The sequence below is a fragment of the Manis pentadactyla genome, chromosome 16, assembly GCF_030020395.1.
Source record: "Manis pentadactyla isolate mManPen7 chromosome 16, mManPen7.hap1, whole genome shotgun sequence".
In the NCBI taxonomy this organism is placed as follows: domain Eukaryota; kingdom Metazoa; phylum Chordata; class Mammalia; order Pholidota; family Manidae; genus Manis; species Manis pentadactyla.
The window spans coordinates 76957712-76985469 of NC_080034.1; the positions used below are offsets into that span (position 1 = coordinate 76957712).

The window sequence follows — 27758 nt, forward strand, 5'->3', positions numbered from 1 at the left end:
TACTTTGGAAGCTTTTGTTTTATTTTGTTGTAAAGCCAGCCTGTACTGTATTCAAGATTAAAAATTAAGTCTTTAAAGAGAAGAGAGCAAGGGAAAAACGGGATAGCAGGAAAATAAGTAAGTGGGGTTTCACTCTATTTCTAATTAAATTCTCTAATTACAGTGAGACCTAAAACTCTCCTCCCCCAGACAGCAGCCTGCGCGCTCCCGCGTCCGTCAGGTCTCTGCTCAGACGGGACCGTATCAGTGAGACGCCCCTGCCTGCCCATCTAACGCAGGACGCAAGCCCCTCTCCTCTCACACTCCCTGCCGCCCTCCACCTGCTTTGTTTCTCTGCAGAGCACGTCTCGCCTGACTTCTGCAGCCAGGTGTGGGCGTCTGCGCCATGCGCTGACATTTGAACAATCTGAGAACCAGGCTTTGATCAGCTGTCCACCACTGTGTCTTCACCATCAGAACCATGTGTGGCACAAGAACTATTTGTTGAATAAATGAAGCCCAGGCAACCAGACACGAGACTCACTCTCTTAAGCGCCAAAGCAAACTGGCATCCACGAGAAGGACCTAGAGCCCCCGAGGCCCTTCCAGCTACAGGCCTATGACGCAACAGCGGCCCTTCAGCCCCACCACCGGGGCTTTCCTCTGCTGCGCTCTCCTCTCTTGCCACATTTTACCTCTTGCCTGGAGTGAGGGAGCGCTGAGCTTAGGCCTGGTGAGACCGCAGGTCCGGAGAGAGCTCCCTGAGTCATCTCTGACCCATTCCTCACGCTGCTACGATCTGCTCTTATTTCCCAGACGCTAGCGGACCTGCAGCAGCTCAAGTGTCTGTGGAAAATTATAGTATCAAAACTTGCATTGTAAGCCAGTGGCTGGACTGGTACAAACAAAAGTCCTCGTGGCATCAGCGTTCAAGGTCTTAGGGAGCACGAGCAGCGAGTATACTGAAGCCATTTATAAGTAAACAAGATACAGCCACTGACTCACTGTTGGGCACCGAAGGCAGAGTTAAGGGAAAGCATAAGACTAACCTTGCAAGCAGTGCATTTTAGTACCAGAAACCAGCAGAAGAAGACACGGCTTTGGACGGGCAGAATGTGCCTCTGCCCGCTTGACAGTACCCCTGGGGATCCAGGGGGCTGGACACCTTGAGCGCTTAGGGAAAGGATGCAGCTCACATGACCAGAAGGCGGGGCGTAAATTGCTCTATGGCATCGCTGGACCAAGATGCCTCGCTGTTTTCTTGCAGTTCAGAGGGTTCTCAATCAAACACACTTAAAATGATACTAAGCACATCAGGCTCAGAAGTAATCATATTATCATATTCTTACTGGGGGTAAGCAGCTCTTAAATAAATGGTAGCTTGAGACGGTCACATGTGTCAGAAATGCATCCGTCTAGTCACTTCAAAGTGGCACTGGCTTCTTGGTACTTTCCTGGAAGTCCTACTTCTCCACCCTCAGGTGAAACATCACCAGCCACTCTTTAGATAAATCCAACACAGAAACCTCTCCCCCCCGCCCCACTCTCCCCTCCTCTTTTCCCCTCCACCTCCCCCTTCCCCCCTTCCTCTCCCCCCTCCCTGCCTCCTCTCCCCCCTCCCCCCCTCCCCCTCTCTCCCTTTCTCCCTCTCACTCCTAATTGCTAGTCTATGGGTGTCTCCTAAGAGTAGTAAGGTTGAAACCGCCTACGGAACTACCTTTTTATAAAAGGCTAATGAGGAAGCCTGTCAAGTCTTTACAGGATTACCTTCCTCTGAAGCACTTTAAAAAATGTAACAGCTCAGGATAGTGACAGAACTTAGGGAAGAAAGGAACACCACCACCGGTATATAGGGGCTCAACTGGGATTCTCATTTGATGCCTCCGACAACGCTCTGAGATCCATGTTATCATCCCTACCTCCCTCCATTCTCTAGGCGAGGAACTGAGGTTCAGAGAAACCACAGATCTTGCCTAAAGTCACACAGCACTAAATGGCTATCTGAACATAAGCCTGGGTCTTCCTGTCTCCAGAGCTGCATTCCTAACCACGGTACTGCACCAGGAGGGACGGGGACCTGGGGGCAGAAGAGGTCATTCCTTTCTCCTGATGCAGACACCAGTCAGAACCCGGGAGACAGCCACAGCGTGTTCTTGGCTTCATTAGAGGTTTCCCAGTCATATGGGCTCAGGTGTACACACACATGTACACACGCACGTACACACACACATACACACGCATGTACACACGCACTGCCAATCTCCCCAACCTATAAATGTCTCCCAGGCCACAGGTAGGCTTTTCTTTAAGGTCACTCAACAGGCCCCAAGGAAAAGAAGGGCTTGGTCTGAAAAGTTTTATATTTCCTCTCACTTTTTTAAACATTGGAAAATCCATTTGGCTCAGAGGAATGAATGGTAAAAGAAGTTCTAGCTACTTAGCGCCAACAAATCGTAATGGAAAAAAGGCCAGAATATGGCTGGACGTTATTTTCTTGCTGCTCAGCATATCCTGTCTTTAATCTGAAAGGTAAACAGGCCATGCCCAACATACCAGCTCTTTTCAGGTGAAATTATCTAGGTTATAAAAACAAGCAACAACTGTGTTTTCATGATTCTTTAATTCACGGCTGACAGAAAGAGTTTCCAAAATAAACCAAAGAAGCAAACATTACTCACAAGGATCAAACCCAAAACTTTTCCCTCCTTTGATAACTGACTTCTGTGAATTTCTTTCCTTCACTTGAATTATAATTGTGTGGCATTATATGAAAGAATGTGTTGCCAAAGCCAGAAAAGGAAAATTTGAATTTTTATATTTGGGTTATTTAAATCCCCAGGCAGAAAACAGAGAGAGGCTTTTTGCATATCATGAAATACTAGACTAACATCCCAGAGAAATGTGGCCTTCAAGTACCAGTAACTTGGCAACACCTCTCTCCATAACCCCGAAATACCAACTTCCTTGGCCCCAGAGCCCACCTGATGATCTGTGACTCAGTCATGCCGGTGAGAGAGAGAGACGCCCATTTTTGTTCTGCATACTAGCTTCCTTTGCTTTATGCTATACTTTCTTCTGTACATAACTGAGCAAATAGTCTACCAGAAACCCTCATGACGAGTAGAACATTTCGACTTTCCTTTAACAAGAAACTAGATAAATTTATGGATTATTTGAAGCAATGTCTGTCACACTCTTTTCTCTGGATGTCATTACAATCGAGAATAACCTACATGGAAGAGGAATTCAGAGCACTGCGTGTGGGGAGCTTAAGAGGTGTTTCACTAAAACGGTGGCGTGGTCAAATGGAAATGTTTCCTCAGAAGTTAAACAGTGTCCTCTTGCTTTCCTTTTAACCACAGATTTCGCAGAGCCTCTAAAATGCAAATATGCATCTGTCTTTCCAAGTGAAGCAGAGACAACGTAACAGTCTCCAAGCTAACCTGACTACAGAACACTTTATTCAAGGACTGCGTCTGTCTCACAGGCTGGAGGCCCATGGAACACACTGGGGATAGAGCAGCTATTTAAACACCAGGTCTCCCTAAAGAGCTGGGAAATACCCAATGGTCAGCTCGGACCCTCTGTGTCGGCTCACTCGGCACTCCTAGAGCACACTGATCTTGGAAACAAAAATGCCTCTTAGGAAAAACAGGACAAGGATAGAATGTATTTAAAAAGCTTTATTAGACGTATGAAAATATGCCACTATATCATAATGCACCTTATCTAGCAGCAACACTGTTAACATTTGGGTATTCGGCCGCAGGGGGAACTACCTTTGCATCACTATTTTAAATATATGGTCCTCACAAGAAGTCTTTCTCAGCCATCTAATCATATTTAAAGTTGGCAATTAGTTGTATATGGTGTATTTTAAGATATCATAAATGTCTTTTCAGCCTCAAAAACACGAAACACATTTGATGTCTCTGAGTGCAAATTAAAATCTTGGGGGGAAAGATTAGACACATTTTTAAGTAGTTTTTCTAAAAGCTCTAACAGAAAGAGTAGTATTTCAGGGAAGTCTGATTCCAAACTGCAGATTTACAGACACTAATGTACTCAAACACAGCTTACTATTACATAAGGCAGATCGTTGGGAACAGGTCTCAGGCAGCCAGGGAAGTTAATGCTTGTACATACTAAGTTCCAAGGCTGGACAGATACCAAGAATACAACACCATTTGACTTTCTGCTCTCCACACAATGGGGAAGTATGAATCTACAAGACAGAATAATCTAATGGTCCCAACTCCTACCCTGTCCCCCTTGCTGAAGGAGACATGAGAAGCAGTTGTGCTGTTTTTAATCAGGAACGAAGACCCAGTGCAAGTGCCCTGGGTGTATGAACCACAACCTTTGTGTGCTCTTTACTCAACCTTGGCACACAGACTTGAACGGTACACTATCAGAGCTCGCAGCAAAAACACGGACTTTCCTAGGCTGCTTTGAAACAAAAACCCCTGGACAAACACTTCCATCCTGCCTCCAGCCAAATGTCGCTTCTGACTCATTATGTCCAGGAGCAGGACGGGCCTAAGGCACCTGTGAGAAGTGCAGAGACATACTCATGTTTGAAGCTCAGCGCTCAGAAGCGAAGCAAGACCGAAGGAAACTGCAGCTGCCCCGTGATGACAAGCCGTTTCCTCACCTCCTACAAAGTGACACACGCTGGCAAGATAAGGAAGCAGTAGTACCAATGTCGCTTTGGGGGGCTTCCTCCCCGGCCTCCTGGGGCAGCGACGTCCCTCCCGAGCTCTCCTAGCCTCCCCTACCCTGCTCTACGTTTTCCCTAAGCCCTTATTACCCAGTACTACATAACTGACCCATTTATTATGTTTACTGTTTATTACTTAACTTCCATTGATGGAATATAAGCTCCCAAGAGCAAGACCTCTGCTGGCTTGTTCCCCTAACTGATCAATCCCAGCGCCCAGAACAACTCTGGGACTCAGGGCATCACTAGGTATCTGTTGAATCAATGGATAAACAATGCCATGCTTCGCCATGTTTGGATCCCAGAGTTCAACACAAGGAAAAGACTTCAGCCATGTCCCTTTTTGCCTGGAAGCCATTCCCAGACTTCTCCCTGCCCTAACCCTCGATCCAAAAAAAACAATGTTTTTTTAAAGAATTGATATAAACAAGCTTGAAAATGCATCACTGATTAACCTAAAAAAAAAGAGATGGAGTAAAATTTATTCCCCCTTAATTTATCTGTATTAAGAAAAATGTACTTAGGAAACATGCCTCTTTACATCTACTTCCCAAATGATCGCTTCCCCTTCCTCCCCTTGATTTAAGCACCTATCACTGTAACTCTTCGATTTCCTTCACAAGTCAGGGCATTAAACCCACATTTGCCTAGTGATTACTGTATTTGCTATACAACAAATATTAACAGTCTCCTTGTATAAGGAAGGCTTACCTAAACAAAAAAAATATTAAATATATAATTTCGGCCTCAGGTCCTCCCCTCTAACACACTGAGACACCCAGCACTCTTCCTGAATGACTCCTAATCCATCCTTAGTTTAAAAGTGTAGCTGATTCAAACACATCTCCTCAGGCAAGGGAAACAAAATAACAAATGAACAAGTGGGACCACATCAAACTAAAAAGCTTCTGTACAACAAAGGACACCATCAGCAGCACAAATAGGCACCCGACAGTGTGGGAGAATATATTCGTAAATGACTCATCTGATAAGGGGTTAACATCTAAAATATATAAAGAACTCACAAGCCTCAACCCAAAAAACAAATAATCCAATCAAAAAATACGCGGGGGACCTGAACAGACACTTCTCCAAAGAAGAAATACAGATGGCCAACAGGCACATGAAAAAGATGCTCCACATCACTAATCAATCATCAGGGAAATGCAAATTAAAACTGTAATAAGATATCATTGCATACCGGTCAGAATGGCCAACATCCAAAGGGCAAGAAATAACAAATGCTGGTTTTATGCGGAGAAAGGGGAACCCTCCTACACTGCTGGTGGGAATGTCAATTGGTGCAACTGCTGTGGAAAGCAGTATGGAGGTTCCTCAAAAAACTCAAAATAAAAATACCATTTGACTCAGTAATTCCACTCCTAGGAATTTAGCCAAAGAAAACAAAATCCCTGATTCAAAAAGATACGTGCACCCCTATGTTATTGCCGCACTGTTTGCAATAGCCAAGATATGGAAGCAACTTAAGCTGCTCCTTAAGTCCAGCAACAGATGAATGGAAAAGAAGATGTGGTACATATACACAATGGAATGTTATTCAGCCATAAGAAGAAAAGAAATCCTGCTATTTGCAAGAACATGGATGGCCCGCCCAAGTGCTGCCTGGAGCCATGCCCGCTCTCCTGCCACGGGTCCCTCCACCCTGTGGGAAGTACCTTTTTCCTCTTTATATCCCCGCAACCAGCAGGGCGCCTGGTACTTAGCAGGAGCTCAAAAAATATTTAAATAAAAATGTGAATAAGACCACCGAGGTCTGTACACCTAGTAGTCACTCTGAACTCATCCGTCTGTTTCTTATCTTTACACCGTCACCAGCCAACCTTCAGGCAAATGGACAAGGAAGGTCACCACCTTGACACCAAGTACCAGAGTAAAGGGGACAAGCCCAGCCCTGGACAGCCATGCGTTCTTGTCATTATGGAATAAGCAGTGTCCAGCATATGGTGAAAACAGGGGAAAAAGGGAGATATGACAAAGTAAAACAGTTGTGTCCTGTGTGCTTTGTAGGAGACAAGCAAATATATGAACTAAAATTCAGTAAGTTGCCACCTGATTTCTCCATCCTTCCAACTACCTGATGGGCTTCTTCAGGTGCTACTTAACTAAGGCCTTTAACTAAGGTTAAAATGTGTCTGTTTTGTTCCTTAGCTAGAACTTTCAGAACAAAAAAAAGACGCTGCTTATTCAACCAATAATTAAATTTCACACACACATTACACTTTGCCTAACAATGCACAAATATCAGACTTACTATTCAAGACACCGCTGGGATACAGATCCAGATGTGGGATTGCTCACCAGACAGGATCACACGGGCACACCTGGCTTCTCAGTGAGCCGCAGAAATGCACCCTGCACTTGTACGACTCCTCCCTTAGTATTTCTCGTGATGAGACCATCAGAGAGAACTTACAGCTGTGCAGAAGACGCACTGGCACTCCTGGAGCGTGGTCATTTTGTCCAGAGACTGCTCACACAGGCAGAGTTTGCAGGTGAGAAGGGGCGCCAGGGCCAGGTCTCCAGGCGCCGGATTCTCAGCGGTCATGGTGAGGCAGTGGAGATCGCCGGCCGAGCCCACCGGCCTTCTGCGGACTCCTCAATCCCTACAGAAAGGGCCACAGCAGAAAGTGTTATGTCCATGGATACAGCTCTTGTTTGACCAACACCTCTGGGCACGAGCAGAGCAAACCCTTGCCCTAGACGATCTCCATGCATGTATTATGAATGCATTTCTGAGCCCCTGCCATCTTAGCACAGTGCTGCTAAGTCATGGAATCATGTGACTCCCTACCCTGACTCAGATCATATAAACTCTGGGACTTGCAACTGCTATGAAAGAGCACACCATCTAGGAGCCACTTGACTATGACCAATTCAACAGATTTTTAAAAAACTTAAAAATCGGATGTCACTTACGAAGTTAAATTACCATATGATCCAGCAATTCCATTTGTAGGTATATACCCAGAAGAACTAAAAACAGGGACTCGGAGAGTCCAGTGTTCATAGCAGCATTACTCACAATAGACAAAAGGTAGAAATAATCCTAATGTCCATCAACAGATAAATGTATAAACAAATGTGGTACATCCATACCAAGAAATAAGGCTTAAAAAAGGAATGAAATTCTGACACGGGCTATAATACAGATGAACTTGGAGGACATGCTCAGTGAGATAAGCCAGACACAAGAGGCTAAATGTTATATGATTCCATTTCCATGTGGTCCGACAGCAAAGTCATAGAGACGGAAGTAGGAAGATAGTTACCAAGCGCTGCGGAAGGAGCTGCGGAAAGCACAGAGTTTCTGTTGGGACGATGACAAGTTCTAGATACGGACAGTGTGACAGCTGCGCAATATTAGGAATGTACTTAATGCCAATGAACTGAACACTTCAAATGATTGAAATGTTAAATTTTATATTATGTATATTTTACCCCAATAAAAAAAAAAATTTCAATAGGGTGTCGGTGTTAACTGTATTCTTTCACATACATTATTTCATTTAATCTTCTGTAACCATGATTCTTTCCTTCATTTCATGGGTGAATTGAGGGCCTGAGAAGTAATCTGCCCAAGTTCTCAGAGCCCGTATGTGGCACAGCAAAGCTCAAAACTCCCATCTTCCGAGGCCAGGCCCAGGGCCTGGCCCATCACAGCAGTGCTGCCCCACAAGGGGACATGATGTGGAGGGATGGGGCAGAAAGAGAGAAAAGGAGGAAAGGGCAGCGAGAGAGGGAAACAGAGACATGAAGCCTGGGACTGCTGCTACTGGAAGGTCACTGACATTGCACAAGGGTAAAATTCGTCTCCACACACAGCATGACTGCAAGAAAGGGTATGTCTACACTGAAAAATAAAAACTATAACCAAAGCCCTTCCATTAGATTGTTTTTATTCAGAATGCCCTTAAAAGAGGTAAACAAATTGTGAAAACAATCTTCCTGCATATCCATCGTTTCTGTCACATCAAGAAATTTCATGTTCTAACCAAACCACAGCAAACTCCTAAAGTTCTTACTATTTTAAAAGACTGTGGCCAATTCTAGTAAGTTCTACCATAGAAATAATTGTGAATATATATTCTCTCCCTCTATAAGAATCAGATTCTCTTCCTCCCAATTTTTGAGCAAAAGAAATCACATATTCAGCATTTGATATAGCCCCACAGTGGCATAAATCTCAATATACAGTATACAAAAGAACAAAAGCTAGGGAAGAAAAAACAAATCTCATTAGACAGAAAGAACAAAAGTCTATGAGCTCTAACTGCACTAACTTTCTTAATGTCATACTAGAAAGAGTCAACAGCTAACTCCTGTCATCTGAAGTGTTTGAGGGTTTTCGCCTTCTCCTGAGTAGTAACAGAAAACTTGATTAGAAATACATTAAACAGAAAGCTACCCAATGATTGGCTTCCAATTGGATATTTCTTGGGAAAGGCCCCTAAGGTTCAAGACAGTGTTCTTAATTCGATTAACTATTGATGAGCTATCATCCCAAAGCAAATTAAATTAAAATCAACCTGCATGCCAAATCCAGGATTTTGAAGTTTTTTTTTTAAAAAAAAACCTCTCTTTAGGGTCCATTAGAGGTAAAAGTGAACCTTTTACCTCCCCACCTTTCCCAGTTTACACTTAGGCAACTATCACCATTTGCTTCTCCAAAACTCCCCAGTTTGTAACACACATAGTCTCAACAAATTCTGTCTTCTCATCTCTCTTTTCCTACTCATCCAACAAATTCTGAATTATCTTCCCCCTCAAAAAGAGAGATTCCAAGTCAAACAAGAAGAAATGAAGCCAGTAAGGGCTTCCTAAGTCGGGAAGACAGGAAATGACAGACACAGACCAGAGCCGCCCCACACCACAAGAATTACACTTAGGAGCAGAGCCTGTTAGGAGGAAGGTGTTGTGAATAGATAAATCTATTATGTTGTTCCAACCTAGCAAAAGATCTAGGCATTCTTCAAAAAGTCAGTTATTTCTCACAGTCTCCACCTGTATTATTTTTTTAGAAAGAGACATTTAACAGGCCAATCCATGTGCTTGAAAATAAAGACGTAATTGGATACTTCTTTGAAGGTTATCTCTGAGAAGCAGTCTTCTTTTGAAGGCAGAACTAGAAATTGTGTTAAGGCCCTCTGAAACATTATCTTGTCTCTTGCCAGATACATAACTTTTTACTTCCTCGTTTAGGAGTTATATGCGGTAGACTATGAAATCAAAGTCATAAAAATATAAAAAAATCCATCACCTCCAAAAGTCTTTTCCTGCCCCTTTATTTATCATTTTGTGTATATATGTGATAAGAACACTTAACCTAAGATCCACCCTCTTTGCAAAATTTTAAGTATACAATACAGTGTGGTTAACTACAGGCATATGCTGTTCATGGATGGACACTTATCTCTCAAACTCATCAAGTTGTTTACATTAAATATGCACAGCTTTTTGTCTGTCAATCACACCTCAGTAAAGTGGTTTAAAATATGTACATAAATTCAAAATATATTTTTATGAACAAAAATATTTTTATGGTGTAGCAACTTTTTTCAAAGCAAAGACCTATTTTCTTTAAAAAAAGAAAATTCCAAGCATTCCAATCGAGGCAGTACTTGTGACTGCACGGGACAGAAGAAGGAAGTTGCATATTTCATCTCTTGAGATGTGAACAATCCAAAATGAGTCTTCAAAAAGAGGTGGCTTATTTTTCTGTGTACAAAAACACCCACTCCTTAAAGGGATGGCTTTCCAACATTTTTAAAGCAATGGAATATTGTACAACCAAAGGCTTAAGTAAATGCCACTGTATGAAAGAAAGTAGACTGGTGCTGGTTGAGGCAATCCTGGGAGGCCCAGGCCAGGTGGCCTTGGCCTTCCGCTCAGCAGCCTTGGAGGTACCATCGCAGAAACCGAAGGCTTCTCCATGCAGTTTGGGGTTTCACTCTGGGCAAAATCAATAATGAATGCTTTAAAAATAAATGCCACATAGCAAGCACTTCATAAAAAAAGGAATGTCAAACAAGAAATCCTTTCACCATTGATTAGAAATCGAGCTCTCCAAGCAATAATCAGAGGATCCTGAAGTTTCTAAGGAATTCCTCCCCACTTAGAGATTTGTGAATGGCTTATTGAGATTCGCCGGTCTCCACAACACCAAAACACCCACAGTAGAAACTCAACTCCCACACAAATCCCGGTAAGTGGTGTGAAGCTCGCAGTGGGTGGGTGCCCAGGGGAAACCCACGCATACAGCTTCTCCCGCCCCTTTCAGGGGATCACATCTTCACGGGCATAGACAATTCACACCCACTCGGTTTCAGGGGGCCAGCAACCCATTCTTCTGGCTTGCTCAACTTGGTTTGCCTTATAACTCATGTTTTACCTAAAATATGAAAGTGACTGGAACAGTCCCTGCTACTGATTGATTCACAACAGTAACAATTGTAACTACTTTTACAATCACGGCAAATGTGAGGGAGACTCTTACTGGGTGTTAAGACCCCAGTGGAAAATGATGTTGGCAGAGAATGCAAGGGGCCCTGTTGAAAAGTTTCTAAAGTTGGTGGCAAGGTTAGGGGTGTGGTGGTGAGGACAGACTTCTCCCAAACCGTACAAGTATCACTTGCTTAAAGATAACTGGCCACAAGACAGGACAAGTTGGCTGAGGCACGCAAGGGGGGCGAGCCATTCTACAACATCTGATTCTGCACTGAATCACCGGCAAAGGGGAACTGGCAGTTCTGCTACTGGAGTGTCTCTTGCACGGCAGTGTTCATTGTCTGAGAAGCAAGTGCTCTCTGATAGGAAAGCCACTTTTTCCCTCGTGTGTTTTCATCAGGGTTGCCCAAGAAAGGAATACATTAGAAGCTGTGCTGGAAGCAAAAGGTGTATAAGGAATTTTCATATTCTACTGCAGGCCTGAAAAACCAATTTGCCCCAAAAATGCAGAAGGTAGGAGAGCCAACATTCAAAGTATTTTTAACTAACGGAGTTTACACCTGTTTCAGTACCCAAAATCACAGCAGTAATTCCATCGCACAAAAAGATAATGTGATTGGAAAGAATAATGTTTTATGAAGTTACTTATCTAGTTACTTACGCATTTTTACACCATTCTGCAAAAACTTTAAAATTTAAATAAATTGATAAAACATAATTAAAGAGATGAAGGGAAATAGAAAGCTACCCAAGGGCATCAGCTGGACGTTACTGATGTGACAGAACGTAACGTATGTAAAAATCCAGCAGATCTGTGTTAAGGTCTTAATTCCAGGCTACGCAACGCAAGTCTGAGACTCGCTCAAGAACAAGAGATAAAACAGGAGACACAGGGATATTCTCCAAAAGTTAATGTGCTCATGCAAGGCACTGAGTCACCCAGGGAGCTGGACAAAAGGTATGGACGCCTGACTATGGGAGGAGCTGACAGGGGAAAGGTGTTCGTGCAGGGCAGCGGTGGAGGCAAGGCTGCCGCTGTGTGCGTGAGGCAGGGAGATTCTCAGCAAGCCAGTACTCGGACACAGCAGAAAGACGGAGCCGTCCAGAGGCACCTCGGGAGGAAAGCTCTCCAGAACCAACCAGGGACAGCATGCCCCGCAATCAGTTTCCACTCAACCCGTCGGAAATTAGCGCCGTGATTTCTTCAGCTGCCGGCTCACTTTCTTCACAGAAAATATCAGTGACTCAGATGGTACTGACTGGGTCAGCCATTGGCCGTTTGCTCACGTTCTACCCTAAATACCACCTGGAATGGCAGGTAGATCAGCTGGCTGGTAGAGCAGCAAGGGCAGCGGGAATTGGTGCTCGGTGGGGCCGGCCTTCCGGCAGACCTCCATACCAGCCAGCCTCACGGTTCCACTACCCGCTTCATCTTTGCCCCACTCTCAAACCAGGCAGGCAGGAGATGGGCAAGGGCGCACCCAGGAATATCCAAGACGCACTTCCAGTCGGCGCCCTGAGAGGAACTGAGCAAAGGGGAACACCAGCAGCCTCCCCAGTTACCAGAGAAGTGCAATTACTCAAGTACATTGTGTATCTATTTAATTATTTTTCAAAGAATAATGCTGAAAGGCCAGTAAGTAGATTCGGGGCATCACATAGGACCCTTTGTCATTATTTGAAAAAAATAAAATAGATCAGAAACAATTCTCTAGTAGAAACAAACCCAAGAAATACTCAATTCTTAGATGGGATGAAAGTAAATATTTACCGACTCAGGCTTTGTGAGGTAAAACGTGTTTATCTCTCTGCCTCCTGTGATAGGAAAGGGGACTTCTGTGCTCTTCTTTCCCCACTGTTTCACGGCTTCAGTCAGAGGAAATCAAGAAACGAAGCAGTACTTCAGTCTATAATTTCTTAGTTTTTACATCTTCATCTCAACAGTTTCCAGACGGCAATAAGATTACTACTTTGCGACCGGGAGATGGTTAATCTTGCAAAACTGGAACTGACATGCAAATATATCCCTATTAACTTTTTTGAGGATGAAAGGACACAAGCATTCTAAATATTAGCAAGAACGGTTTTCTAGGCAGTCTCTTTGCTCTATGAAATTAAATTATAAAGTTTGTTACAACTATTTAATAAGATCTAATTTTTCCAGCTTGAGATGTAACTCATACATAATATAAAGGCAAACAATAATGATATGATATATACATATATAAATTTTGCCAAATGATTGCCATAATAAGGTTAGTGAACACATCCATTGCCTCACACAGCTGCAAGCTTTTTATGGTAAAACAACTCTTTTTATATTTTTTCCTAAACAATATACAGGAGAAATCACAGAAAGAGATATGAGATCATGGCCAGCAAAGGACATGACATCACGATAAGCTAATTCTAAATCCTACACAGTACAGGGAATCTGGGATGTCAGGTTTTAACATATGCAAAATGCCCATCCATTTTCTAAAAAGCACATTTCTTTTTTCCTTGTCTTCTTCCCATGTTCTCATTACCACTACAGTGCAAGGCCCAATCCATTCCCAGCTTTCCTAGCAATAAAAACTTCTCAAAGAAGGTAGGAGTGCCTCTGAGGGTAAGAGCTCAGTGGTATTTTTGGCACTGTGATTTCACATGCGCCAGGGCAGCTCCCCCCCTCAGCACCACCACTGTGCCCTGCCCACCCCTTTTTTAATCAGTGGTTCCCTTGCCTCCCACAATTATTCATACAGCTCTGATGAATGATTTTCTTCCCCCTGCCTGGCATAACAACAAAGCTCAGAAGCAGGAAGGAACGCCACTTAAAGGCAGGTCAGACAATGATGTAATTAACAGATCAAGAAGTGTTATTTCAGAAAGCCCCGCAGAGAGACGGGCTGATTTCTTGGCTCCTGACATTCTCAGGAAACTGCAATCGCTGAAGCACAAACATCTAAATCAAAATTCTTTCTCCAAAGGAATAAAAGCATGTGTAAATGTTACCCAGATTGTAATTAGAAATGAATTTAGAACCAGTTAGGGAGAGGACTATCCTCCATCCCACACTAAGCAAGGTGCAGGGTGTGTATTTCTGTACATCTCTGCCACATGAGCTTCTTAAGGAATCAATGATGCAGGAAACAAAGTCAATCCACACAGAAGTGAATTCCACATATGTTAGGTGCTAAAATGTAAAGGTAACTAAGCCCAGTCCCCACTTATACAGAGTAAATTAGCTGAGGAGGTTGTCAAGATACAGTTTAATATAATCGTGCACAGGACAGTTTGTGGGTTTACAGCTTCAGCCACAAGTCCAGCAAAGAGAGAAATGACACGTCTTGTCCTGTCTTCCCAAGAGAGACAAAAATCCAGTTGACTAAAAGTCTGGGACACAAACTCATCATTGCAGAGGAATCGGAAGGACTACAGAGGAACCACAGAGCAGTCCCACACGACTCATAAAGTACGTTCCCACACAGCTCCCACAAGCCACATGATCAGAAGGATGTGTCCCCAAGCTATGAATAAGAGAAGTGTATTTCACTCAAGTGGTTGGGCTTTGAATTCAAGGAAGGGATCTGATCACAGATAAGAAGTTCTCTCTCTGTGTTGAGGAAGCATTGGTCACTTCTGCTCTTTTGCAGTTTTCCACTTTGTAATGACCACATGCTTCACAGTATCATACGCTGGGTTTAGAAGCACTCCCAGCCCAAGTAAATAGCCAAGTGACAAAGTTCAGAAAATTAAAACATGAGCTTCAATGAACTGGAACAAATAGTTCAAAAATACATATGGAAACACCAAAGACCCCAAATAGCCAAAGCAATCCTGAGAAGGAAGAATAAAGCAGGGGGGATCTCACTTCCCAACTTCAAGCTCTACTACAAAGCCACAGTAATCCAGACAATTTGGTCCTGGCACAAGAACAGAGCCACTGACCAGTGGAACAGAATAGAGAGTCCAGATATTAACCCAAACATATATGGTCAATTAATATATGATAAAGGAGCCATGGACATACAATGGGGAAATGACAGCCTCTTCAACAGCTGGTGTTGGCAAAACTGGACAGCTACATGTAAGAGAATGAAACTGGATCATTGTCTAACCCCATACACAAAAGTAAATGTGAAATGGATCAAAGAACTGAATGTAAGTCATGAAACCATAAAACTCTTAGAAAAAAACATAGGCAAAAATCTCTTGGACATAAACATAAGCAACTTCTTCATGAACATATCTCCCCAGGCAAGGAAAACAAAAGTAAAAATGAACAAGTGGGACTATATCCAACTAAAAAGCTTCTGTACAGCAAAGGACACCATCAATAGGACAAAAAAGCATCCCACAGTATGGGAGAATATATTCATAAATGACAGATCCGATAAAGCATTGACATCCAAAATATATAAAGAGCTCACACACCTCAACAAACAAAAAGCAAATAATCCAATTAAAAATGCACAGAGGATCTGAACAGACACTTCTCCAAAGAAGAAATTCAGATGGCCAACATCAAGAGATGAAAAGAGATGAAGAGATGAAAAGATGCTCCACACAGCTAATCATCAGAGAAATGCAAATTAAAATCACAATGAGGTATCACCTAACACCAGTTAGGATGGCCACCATCGAAAAGACAAACAACAACAAATGTTGGGGAGGTTGTGGAGAAAGGGGAACCCTCCTACACTGCTGCTGGGAATGTAAATTAGTCCAACCATTGTGGAAAGCAGTATGGAGGTTCCTCAAAAAGCTCAAAATAGAAATACCATTTGACCCAGGAATTCCACTCCTAGGAATTTACCCTAAGAATGCAGCAGCCTAGTTTGAAAAAGACAGATGCACCCCTATGTTTATCGCAGCACTATTTACAATAGCCAAGACATGGAAGCAACCTAAGTGTCCATCAGTAGATGAATGGATAAAGAAGAGGTGGTACATATACACAATGGAATATTATTCAGCCATAAGAAAAAAACAAATCCTACCATTTGCAACAACATGGATGGAGCTAGAGGGTCTTATACTCAGTGAAATAACCCAGGCAGAGAACGACAAGTATCAAATGATTTCACTCATCTGTGCAGTATAAGAACAAAGAAAAAACTGAAGGAACAAATAGCAGCAGACTCACAGAACCCAGGAATGGTTACCAAAGAGAAAGGGACTGGGGAGGATGGGTGGGAAGGGAGGGATAAGGGGGAAAAAGGGGCGTTACGATTAGCATGTATAATGTGGGGGGGCACGGGGAGCGCTGTACAACACAGAGAAGACAAGTAGTGATTCTAGAGCATCTTACTACGCTGATGGACAGTGACTGTAAATGGGGCTTGCAGGGGGGACTTGGTGAAGGGGGGAGCCTAGTAAACATAATGTTGCTCATGTAATTGTACATTAATGATACCAAAATAAAAATAATAAAAAAAATTTAAACACATGAGTACAAGACTTCGCACATATGCCTAAAGGTGAAAGAACACATTAAAATAACTAAATAAACTAACTTACGCGCTGTTATGCCTCTTCGAGTTACTTAGCGCTCAAGTAACATCAGGGAAACATTACCCAAAAATAACGATAAATAAGTGAAATAGATGTGTGTTGTGTATATAAAATCAAGATGACAAACATCAAAGTGTCATTCATGCTCAGGTAAAATATGAATTAAGAATCACCACTTAGTCCAAAGTCACTTCCAACTTCCGCCAGTTCCCAAGGACAGAAGCCACATCTTCACATACTCCACGTCTAGCATACATCTGACGAGCAGTAGTCACTCAATGCGACAGTGGATGACTTCTCCGGATGTACATGGAGGAGAGAAAATCCCAAAGGCCCGGTTCTCATCTGCATTCACTTCAGGCAATTCCAAAGCTGGAAATACTAATAATTTGCTATAGCTAAGCACCTTTTAGAAATTAAAGCAGGCAGCCCTGCATCAAAAGTCTCTGTCCTCAGAAGCAGGGGCTGCAGATGTCCACCCTCCCCAGAGCTCAGCGGGGAAAGCAGGACATGTGTGGCAGCTTGGCCCCATTCCCATATGCAAAAGAAGCAGTTTCACAAAGTAGGGTCTAGTCCCAAAACCGTTTGGACTTTGTTCCTCCACCAGCATATGGGTTCGGCATGATTCCTGACCTCTACCTCAAAATAATTATTCCAATTACTAAGAACCTCACCCAACGAGAAAATAATGACACAGGTCAAGGCCAGGGGTAACACAGAAGCCAGGATGAGCAGAAACACCACAGAGAAATGATTCTGATGTCCTCATAAATGTTTCTAAACATTGAAAATACTGACACTACTCTTCAGTAAAGAAAAATTAAATATGCTTTCTCAGATTAACAGCACTCATATTGTTCAAGAGTTTCCAGGAAGCTAAATGATCTTACCATACAGATTAAATAAGCTTTTCTCTTTCTAGATAAAGCATAACTTTTCTCTCTGCTGTAGAGTTTGGCTCTGAACACCTGGTTCACAGTCTGGGAGACTGAAAAACTATTATTTAAAAAAAAAAGAAAAAAGACATGTCTTAAACTGACCTAGTTTGAAATCCTGGATGCCTTTAAATTGCCAATGAACTGAAACCATTCATGAGAATGGGGCCTTTGAATGCTGAGAATGTTCCTTGGGGCTCAGCACAAAGATATTTGGCATAGATGACTGTAAATATTTGTAAAACTCTGGGTAAAGGGCCAATGTTTGACCACACTCAAACCTCACTTCCAGCACAGCAGTGTAGCAGCGAGTTATCTAGGGTGATTGGCTTGGGGCTTTTTTGGGTTCTGTTTGTGTTAAATAAAAAGCCAGGCAGCCCAATACTGCTACTCAGACATGTTTCTTCACATTCTCTGTACATGCTTACTTTGCATTTGTTTACTTATCAACACAGTTCCAATCAGTCAGAGGCTCCTTTACAAACAGAAGGGTTGTTTTTGCTTTCCTATTTTTCTAAATTTATGCCTACCACAAAGAATAAAATAGCAGTCATAGGTGTGCAAGGGTAAGAACAAATTACGTGAAAAACGTGGCCTTGGATTTCCTAATTCAATTATGTCCATGTGGCTTCGCGGATCTGCTGTACATTATTTTCTCTGCCACCCAGGAGAGGTTCAGAAATACTTAAGGGACTGCTCCCCAAGAGAAGGACTAGGGTGGGGGAGGGAGGACAGACAAGGAGAAGGAGGGACCAGCAGAGGAAAGAGATGTGAAAGGGACCAGGGACCTGTAACAGGCTTCAGGTCACTGGAAACGGCAGCAGCCAGATCCTTTAATGAACCAGCAACTCAGTGAAGACTGGCTGGGTTCCTTTCGCCTCGTACCCACACCCTAAAAACTGAGTCATCTCAGAGTTCATTTATTTTGCTTCTGGGCCTGCACCCCCAATCTGCTACTTCAGAAATGTTAGATACCTTGTTCTTGAATTCCCACCCGGCAGTGTTCAAACATCCAGAAATACCAAATGAGAAGGACGCTGATGGTCCTATTAGGAGCTCCAGCTAATGTTTGGTGAAGATACAGCGGAAAGAAATAAGAAAGTGACAGACTGTAGTGGAAGCATGAAGACAGAGACCATTTTCCCAGGAAGGGGAATTAATTCACTTCTGAGAACTCTGAAAGTGAGAAGTATATGCATCAGGGGGTGACTCAGAATTCCTGAAACTATAAGAAAAGCAAAAGGTGCCCTGGAAAGGGTGAGCGGAAGACACCTTTCTCTGCTGAAACAGGAATCAGTTTCATTTTAACTTAAACTTGAAAACAGCAATATAGGATCAGGGTTTTTGTTTGATCAGCAGTTACCAGCCAAAATCATCACTCTGCTGCATGGCCGAGCTCCCACGAAAATTATGACACCCTTTTCATTCATATCCATCTATCAATCTTTCTATCTATCTATCTATCTATCTATCTATCTATCTATCTATCTATCTATATATATATATATATATATATATATATATATATATATCTCAGCACACTGCAGAGCGTTTCCAAATAACAGAAGGTAAACATCTAATCATTACGCCAACTTTTAGTCTCCCCTTAAGACCTGGGGAGGTTTGATCCGATCTTGAATTCTACAATACATTCTGCAGAGACTGTTCAATGAGAAATGAAACTAGTTTCTCCTTACCTTTGCAAAGACATCTATTTTTAAAAGTCAACAGGTGTTTAAGGCTCCAGAATGAACTCAGTTCGGCATGGTCCCAAGCACGGCAGGCAGAAAATAAAGCCAGAAGCCGCGGACTCGCCGCCAGCCTCCCGCCCCCGCGGGCTCCTTCCCGGCGCAGCAGCGTCCGCCGCCCCTGAGCGCTCGCGGGGCTCGTGCACCTGCCTGCGGGCTCCCGCGGGCGCGCGCACGCCGGGGCCGCGCACGCTCTCCGCCCCGGCGCCCCGCGGGCCGCGGCGGCCGGGCTCCCGGGGCGCCCGGGCCGGGGCGGAGCAGGAGCGCGAGGGCCGTGCTCATTTGCGCAGGAAGCGCAGGCGCCGCACTTCCTACTCCGCGCGGGGCCGCGCGTCCGCGGCAGGTGACGGCGCAGGCCCCGGCTCCCCTGCTCCCCGGGAGGTGTGACGGCGCAGCCCGGGCCTCGGCTCCCCGGGCCCAGAGCCTGCGGCCTCCGCGCGCGCCCTCCCGGGCACCTGCCGTGCCCCTGCCCCCCGCCCGCGCGAGCTCTTGGGGCTCGTTCTCCCACCGACAGCCCTGCCTGCCGGCCCACCCGCCCGAAGGCTGACTTCGCACCAACCCTGCCCGTGCATCTCTCGCCAAAAACTCCCTGTACCTGATTTGTCCTGGTGCGTCTTATCATAAACTTACAAGGCAGGCAAAGCAAGTCAGGACAGCCTTAGATTACCTCAAAAAATACAGAACCCCTTTAGGACACAGTGCTTTCGCTTGAAGTGCCCTGTCCACACAGTCGGTGGGAACCGGGAGGAACCTAGCAGGTCGTCCCCTCCGTTAAAGGAAATGCAACAAAATACTCCAGAAGGTGTGGAGTGCCAGAGTGTGCCTTCCCCACGCCAGCACCCCGGACACTTAACTTGTGTGACATTTACAACAGATCACTTAACTTCTCACTCCCACCCGCCTCCCCGACCCCATTGGCTACGATCAGTCCCAAATCTGTTGAACGTAGCAGTCAGAACTCTCTACTCGGAAGCAGCAGTCTTTCTGTGCTCACTCGGCAACCTCGCTCTCCTACTGCAACCACGGTCAGGAGTGGACTTCCACAAAGGTCGGTCTCACAAGCCTTCTGCGGAAAGGATCTGAGCGCGCCAGTGAAGTAGGAGCCGTGGGCACGGTTCCCAAGGACACAAACTGCTACTCAGCCCTCTTGAAGAAAACCTCTAGGTCCAAGTCAAGTGCTGAAGAACACAGTGAATCTATGGGTATGAGGGTAGGACAGGCAGGAGGAGCAAGTTCACCAGTGGGGAGGAAGGGAAGGCGGGCAAGAGAGTTAAGACAGTAGAAGTGCGCACAGTGGGGACACAGCAATAGAACCGGAGGATATATGAGCTTGAAAAGTCCTCCTAGCTACCTTGGTCCAAACGCCTACTTTTAAAGATGAAGAAACTGTTATCCAGGGAGATTTACGTGGTCGGCTTGAACCAGATAGAGGCAGATCTGGAGCCAGACCTGTAACAGAAGGTCTGTGTTAGGTGAAGGTACATGTTAATGAAAACCACCCCACACGTCTAACTTCAAATGCAGCATTGCTTTGGGTTCGGAGATAATCAGCCTCAAGGTATTTCCTTGGGTAGTGACCACAACTGATGGACAGGAATCAAGAGAGAGAAACAAAGCACCTTCTCAGAGGTTTGTTTATTCATTAGTGTAAGTACGAGACTTTGGCACCTTACAGCAAAGTTCAAGGCAAAGTCCACTTTATAAATTACCTTGCAATTAAGTTATAATCTTTCGTCAACAGGATAAGGGAAGAAGCTGCTGCCAACGTGAATGAAAACATGAGTTAAGAAGTATCACGCTGCCTGTTGGGCAACTGGCCGGGAACAGAAAAAAATACATATTGTACAATTAAATAACACTAGCATTGATGATTTTCAACCATGCAATCTTATACAAGTTGGATTAAAATTTTAATAGGACTAAATAAACATGGAGAACACTAGAATATTATATGAACAACTCTTTCAGATCTGGGCTAAAGTACCTAGGAATTAATGTAACTAAGGAGGTGATCAATAAGCCACCGATAAGAGAAACTGAAGAAGACACAAATAAATGGAAATATATTCCATGCTCTTGGATTGGAAGAAATAATATTGTTAGAATGGCCATATTACCCAAAGCCATCTACAGACTCAATGCAATCCTATCAAATTCCAATGGCATTTTTCACAGAACTAGAATAAACAATCTTAAAATCTGTCCACAAAAGACCCCAAATAGCCAAAGCTATCTTGAGAAAGAACAAAATGGAGGCATGAGGGGTGCCAATTTCAAACCATATGACAAGCTATAATAAAACTCTTTCAGACCTAACGTGTCTACAGTGTACATTCATTCATTCTCTTGAGCATTTATTGGTCTCCTCCCAGACAAGCTGCCAGACGCTAGGAAGGCAAGGTAAGTTGCATGCAGTCCCTGCCCTCGAAGACTTCTTAGTCCAGGAAGGAGTCAGGCAAGCACGTCAGTTATCGGGGCTCTGTGATGAGCATATGGCGGTCTTAAACGTGACGTGCTGTGGAAGCACAGCATAATAATTTAGTTAAAGGAAAGAGGCTAGTGAAAAGAATCAAGGAAGGCTTCCCTGAGAACATGACTGAAGACTGAGTGTTCAAATAGCCAAGTGGGAAGGTGGAAGGGTGTGAACCCATCAGAGGCAACAGCCCAGTGCAAAGGCCTAGAGACACTAGCCTTTAGGTGAGGCGTTCTTCACTCAGAGCAGATGCGCTCAGAATAAAAGAATGACAGCCTGAACTGACATAATGACAAAGGAAGTGGAGAGGCAGAGGCAACTGGGGAGAGACTTCACAGACAGAATGGATGGGACCTGCTGTCTGACTGCAGGCGGGGGATGAGGGGGAGAGAAGAACCCAGCCACTCCCTGGGAGTGGGGCTAGAGAAGCAGCAGCCAGAGGAGAATGACGAGGATTCACTTAAATCCTTCAGAATCTGAGGTGCCTCTGGGACTCACTGGAAGGCCTGTCCAGTAGACTCGTCCGTCAACAGAGAGAGATCTGGGGTGGAGAACCTTTCGTCATTTAGGTGATGTTCATGACTCAGATTAACAAGAGCAGAGATCACCCACAAAATGTAGCATGCTATAAAAAGAAGAGGCTTTGGACCCATACAAACTCTATTGTCCTCATTATTAACCTTAAACAAGTTTTAACATACCCAAAACTCAGTTTTCTCATCTATAAAACAGGAAGGATGACACTCACCTCACAGGCTGTTTTGATGGTAAATGAGAGGTTTGTGAAGTAGCGAGCACAGTGCACATGTCTTGGGGGTGGGGCAGTGAATGTCACCTCCTGGAATTGTACAGTACACAACCTGCTTATCTGTACAGCATGGCCCTGTCCTGCTATATCAGGTTGCAGTCAGTGTCATTCATTTAAGAAGAAAGGAAAAAGGGAAGTGAAAGAAAGAGATAAGCGAGGAAAACCCGAAGAAACACCAGTAAGAGAGGAGTCCTCAAATAAGCCTGCAAAGGAACTGCTGCTTTCAGGCTGAAAACATAAATGTGATCCTGGATACCTTGGACTGAGCAGTAAAATCCAGCCACCACAATTGTAAAAGTGATTTAGCCTTCTGAGCAATAATATGCATATTACAAACTGTCTACCGGAGATTGCAGTCATTGTTGACCTTCATCATAACAGAGAACCATTTCCTAATCTAAATTACAGACCTTCCTGAAGAAAAGGCAAACAAAATTTTGGCATTTATTGGTAAGCAAGCCAAACTGTTGGAATTATATTAACTTGTAATATATATAAAGTCATATAAAAAAAAGCAAGACCAAAATAAACCCAAAGTATACTTAAAGTTTTCCCTGCATGTGAAGTAAAAAAATAGAGAGAAATAAAATTACTAGATTACTAAATATATATGTGTAAGATACTTATATAATAATATATGCCATGCTATGTAATATGTAATAGATAACATATATTATAAAATGCATTGAAGTCCTACATAAGAAGAGAATCAACAAAGAATTTCTTTAGAAAATTAATCTCTTTAAAGAGAAATCAAGATTCATTTTTATGCTATTGAAACTACTTTTCTAATATACCTTACTTAGTATGTAAGTTAGTGACATATGCCCTAGACTTAACATCTTAATTGCATCCTGTGCTAAAACATAATTTTTTTAATGATTTATTCAGTTTCAAGAAATCGGATGAAAGAACATAAGTATTGGGAAACCAGCTTCTGCAGCAGGTGCAATTCTAGCTCCACAGGAAAAGATTTAAGGCAAAATTCATGGTGTTATGCCTCTGACAGTTTAGCCATTCCATTTCCAAACAGCTACAATTTCATCAACATTTTTCTCTTGCATCCAATGGTACTCATCATATCATTCATTCAACATTTGTTGAAGGTGTTGAGTATAGAACTAAGAGTAAGACACAATATAAAATAAGACTAAAACTATTAAAAAATAAATGATAGAAACTGCCAGAGATACATTCATGGTGTCATGGCAGTCAAACTACATGGAAAGTCAAAACATGACCCAGGAATAATCATCCAGTTACCTGAGACTCAGTAAAAAAAGTTTTCATAAGCTGGAGACATGTAATTTGTTCTATTTTGCATATAGAAGAGCATTTCAACATCTCACAAAGCAAGTCAAAACCAGCTGGCCCATCAAGGAAAACCTGACCAGAATAATCTCAAACCTTTATGCCACACAAGAGCCCATCATGACTCTAGATGGAGAGCTGAGCAAGAGGGCAAGACCCCAAAGGATTCAGTTGTTCAAGGCTCTTAACATCCCACATATGACACCATTAGCAAGCTAGGGTCACAAGCCAGTGAGAAAATGGAATTCAGCACTCTTTGTCATCATCAACTCTAGAAAAAAAAGGACTACATTAGCCTTAAATTAAGATTCTCCACAAGAAAGTCATGAAATAATCTTAAGAACTCTTATATTCATGAAACTTGCATTAATCATTCTGCTAATATTACCATGTCCTAGACATTACTGCATATCAATCTTTTAAAATCCTTAAACAATGATCCCATAAGTCATCATTTCAGCCAACATGCCAACTGGTCTGCAGGAAATGGGGGACTCAGTGCTACACATCTACACACAGACACAAAAAACTCAGCTGAACTACAAAACTACTAGAATAACTGAATTCAGCAAAGTTGCAGGAGACAAAATTAATACACAGAAATCTGTTGCATTCCTATACACTAATGATGAACTAGCAGAAAGAAAAATCAGGAAAGCAGTTCCATTCACAATTGCATCAAAAAGAATAAAATACCTAGGAATAAGCCTAACCAAAGAGGTGAAAGACCTATACCCTGAAAACTACAAGAGAAATTTAAGAAGACACCAATAAATGGAAATACATCCTGTGCTCTTGGATAGGAAGAACTAATATTGTCAAAATGGCCATCCTGCCTAAAGCAATTTATAGATTCAATGCAATCCCCATCAAAATACTGAGAGCATTCTTCAACGAACTAGAACAAATAGTTCTAAAATTCATATGGAACCACAAAAGACCCTGAAGAGCCAAAGCAATCCTGAGAAGGAAGAATAAAGCTGGGGGAATTATGCTCCCCAACTTCAAGCTGTACTACAAAGCCACAGTAATCAAGACAATTTGGTACTGGCACAAGAACAGACCCATAGACCAATGGAACAGACTAGAAAGCCCAGATATAAATCCAAGCATATAAGGTCAATTAATATATGATAAAGGAACCATGGATGTACAATGGGTGAGTGACAGCCTCTTCAACAACTGGTGCTGGCAAAACTGGACAGCTACTAGAGAATGAAACTGGATTACTGTCTAACTCCATACACAAAAGTAAACTTGAAATGAATAAAAGACCTGAATGTAAGTCATGAAACCATAAAACTCTTAGAAGAAAAGATAGACAAAAATCTCTTGAATATAAACATGAGCAACTTTTTCCTGAATGCATCTCCTCAGGCAAGGGAAGCATAAGCAAAAATGAACAAATGGGACTACATCAAGCTAAAAAGCTTCTGTACAGCAAAGGACACCATCAGCAGAACAAAAAGGCATCCTACAGTATGGGAGAATATATTCATTCATAAATGACATATCCAATAAGGGGTTAACATCCAAAATATATAAAGAGCTCACACACATCAACACCCAAAAAGCAAACAACCTGATTAAAAAATAGGCAGAGGAGCTGAACAGACACTTCTCCAAAGAAGAAATTCAGATGTCCAACAGACACATGAAAAGATACTCCACATCGCTAGTCATCAGAGAAATGCAAATTAAAACCACAATGAGATATCACCTCACACCAGTTAGGATGGCCAACACCCAAAAAACAAGGAACAAATGCTGGTAAGGATGCTGAAAAAGCAGAACCCTCCTACACTGTTGGTGGGAATGTCAATTGGTGCAACTGCTGTGGAAAGCAGTATGGAGGTTCCTCAAAAAACTAAAAATAGAAATATCATTTGACCCAATAATTCCACTCCTAGGAATTTACCCAAAGAAAACAAAATCCCTGATTTGAAAAGATATTTGCACCCCTATGTTTATCGCAGCACTATTTACAATAGCCAAGACATGGAAGCAACCTAAGTGTCCATCAGTAGATGAATGGATAGAGAAGATGTGGTACGTATACACAATGGAATATTACTCAGCCATAAGAAAACAAATCCTACCATTTGCAACAACATGGATGGAGCTACAGGGTATTATGCTCAGTGAAATAAGTCAGGTGGAGAAAGACAAGTACCAAATGATTTCCGTCATTGTGGAGTATAACAACAAAGGAAAACTGAAGGAATAAAACAGCAGCAGACTTACAGACTCCAAGAAGGGACTAGTGGTTACCAAAGGGAAAGGGAAAGGGAGTAGGGAGGGTGGGTGGGGAGAAGGAAACAAGGAGGTTAAGAGGTATTATAATCAACACACATAATGCAGGGAGACACGGGGAAGGCAGTACAGCACAGAGGAGACAAGTAGTGACTCGATAGCATCTTACTGCACTGATGGACAGTGACTGCTATGGGGTATGTGGGGGGGACTTGATAATATGGGTGAATGTAGTAACCACAATGTTGCACATGTGAAACCTTCAGAAGATTGTATATCAACGATACCTTAATAAATTAACTCAGCTGAAATAAAAATGAAACCATTTCTTGACTTAAATCATGGTACTTCAAATAATATAGATGTTAATTTTCCAGTGGGACTTTATTTTGAAAAGCACCTTAAAAACATACATTTTCTCTGTAACATAGACAGCTAATTCACTTTTCTCCCCACTTTCTCCCTTTCCCCCGTCTCCTCCCACTTCCTACAAAAAAGTGAACCATAAAGTCCCCAGTGAAACCAGAAGCCAAACAGAGCAAACAAATGCCATCATGTGTAACAGATCAAGAAACCTGCTGGGTGGAGAAACACAGGTATGGTGGGAGGGTTTCCTGTCTGCTGCCCGGAAACAAATCCCGTACACTTGGCAAGTCATTTCCATCCGCACCTGCTCCTTTGCACCTTAAGTCCTCCATATCCTCCTCAGAATGTTTTATGAGGACCTGGCTGTTGTTACAATATAGTCCATGCTACAGTAAGGCCCTCCCCAGGGGCCCCTCAGGGACGGGGCTTGGTATTAACAGTTGTGGCAAAAAACATGGGCTTTGTGCAACAATGTCTGCATCATCAACAAAATGGAATTCCAGAGAGCTCCTCCTTACAAGTCAGTGTGCCTTACGCAAGTCCTTCTCATTCCCCTCAGCCCTGGAGAAGAATCACTGTCAAATTAAATACATGAAGGTCAGTTTAAATAAGCAATAATTGCAGTCACGTGACATGCCTTTGCTTAGTGCATTTTTCCGAGGGGCTCATGATAATTTTTAAACCCATTCTATGCCTGAGCCACCTCACTATACTGATCTCGGCAAAGTCAGTGTCACCAGTTGCAAATAAACAATGGTCTCATGAGGCCAGTAATGAAGAAAACAATTTACTGCCCAGAGTTCTCGCCATCAGAACAGGCAGGCCTTTCCTTCCCCCCTGACTCAGCTCTCCCTGTATGCCTCAACCAGGGCCCCACACAGCCCTCTAATTATTATTTCCGTCCCTCAGTGGTCTGTGACCAGTGTCTTGACTTTTTTTTCACTTTACATTCACATCAGCCCCCCACTCATCCAGGCAGGCACCACAGTCAACAGCTACAGTGTCTTCTCATCATTTTTCTCTGGGCTCATTTAATCATACAACTGTATGCTATCACACACACACACACACACACACACCTTTTATCTTACCTCTGTGAACTGTTCATATTCTTTCTTCATTTTTCTTTAGAATAATTTGTATTTTCCTTTCTGTTTATAAGATCTCTTTGTAAATTATAGATATTAACATGTTGCCTGTATTT

General features: G+C 43.0%; 1 protein-coding gene across 7 annotated transcripts in view; it reads right to left on the reverse strand.

The window, feature by feature from the left end:
• The window catches only part of RNF144B (ring finger protein 144B), a 164907-nt gene that overhangs the window by 49572 nt on the left and 87577 nt on the right, over positions 1–27758 (reverse strand). For 3 of the 7 annotated variants that reach the window (XM_057493984.1, XM_057493983.1, XM_057493985.1), the window contains one exon: positions 7134–7323. In XM_057493984.1, the coding sequence (XP_057349967.1) occupies positions 7134–7265 (132 nt within the window). In that variant the 5' untranslated portion in view covers positions 7266–7323. Of the gene's footprint in view, positions 1–7133; positions 7324–8216; positions 8413–12935; positions 13173–16833; positions 17180–19292; positions 19439–27758 lie in introns of those variants that run through there. The other 4 variants (XM_057493981.1, XM_057493980.1, XM_057493982.1 and 1 more) reach the window with 4 other exon arrangements.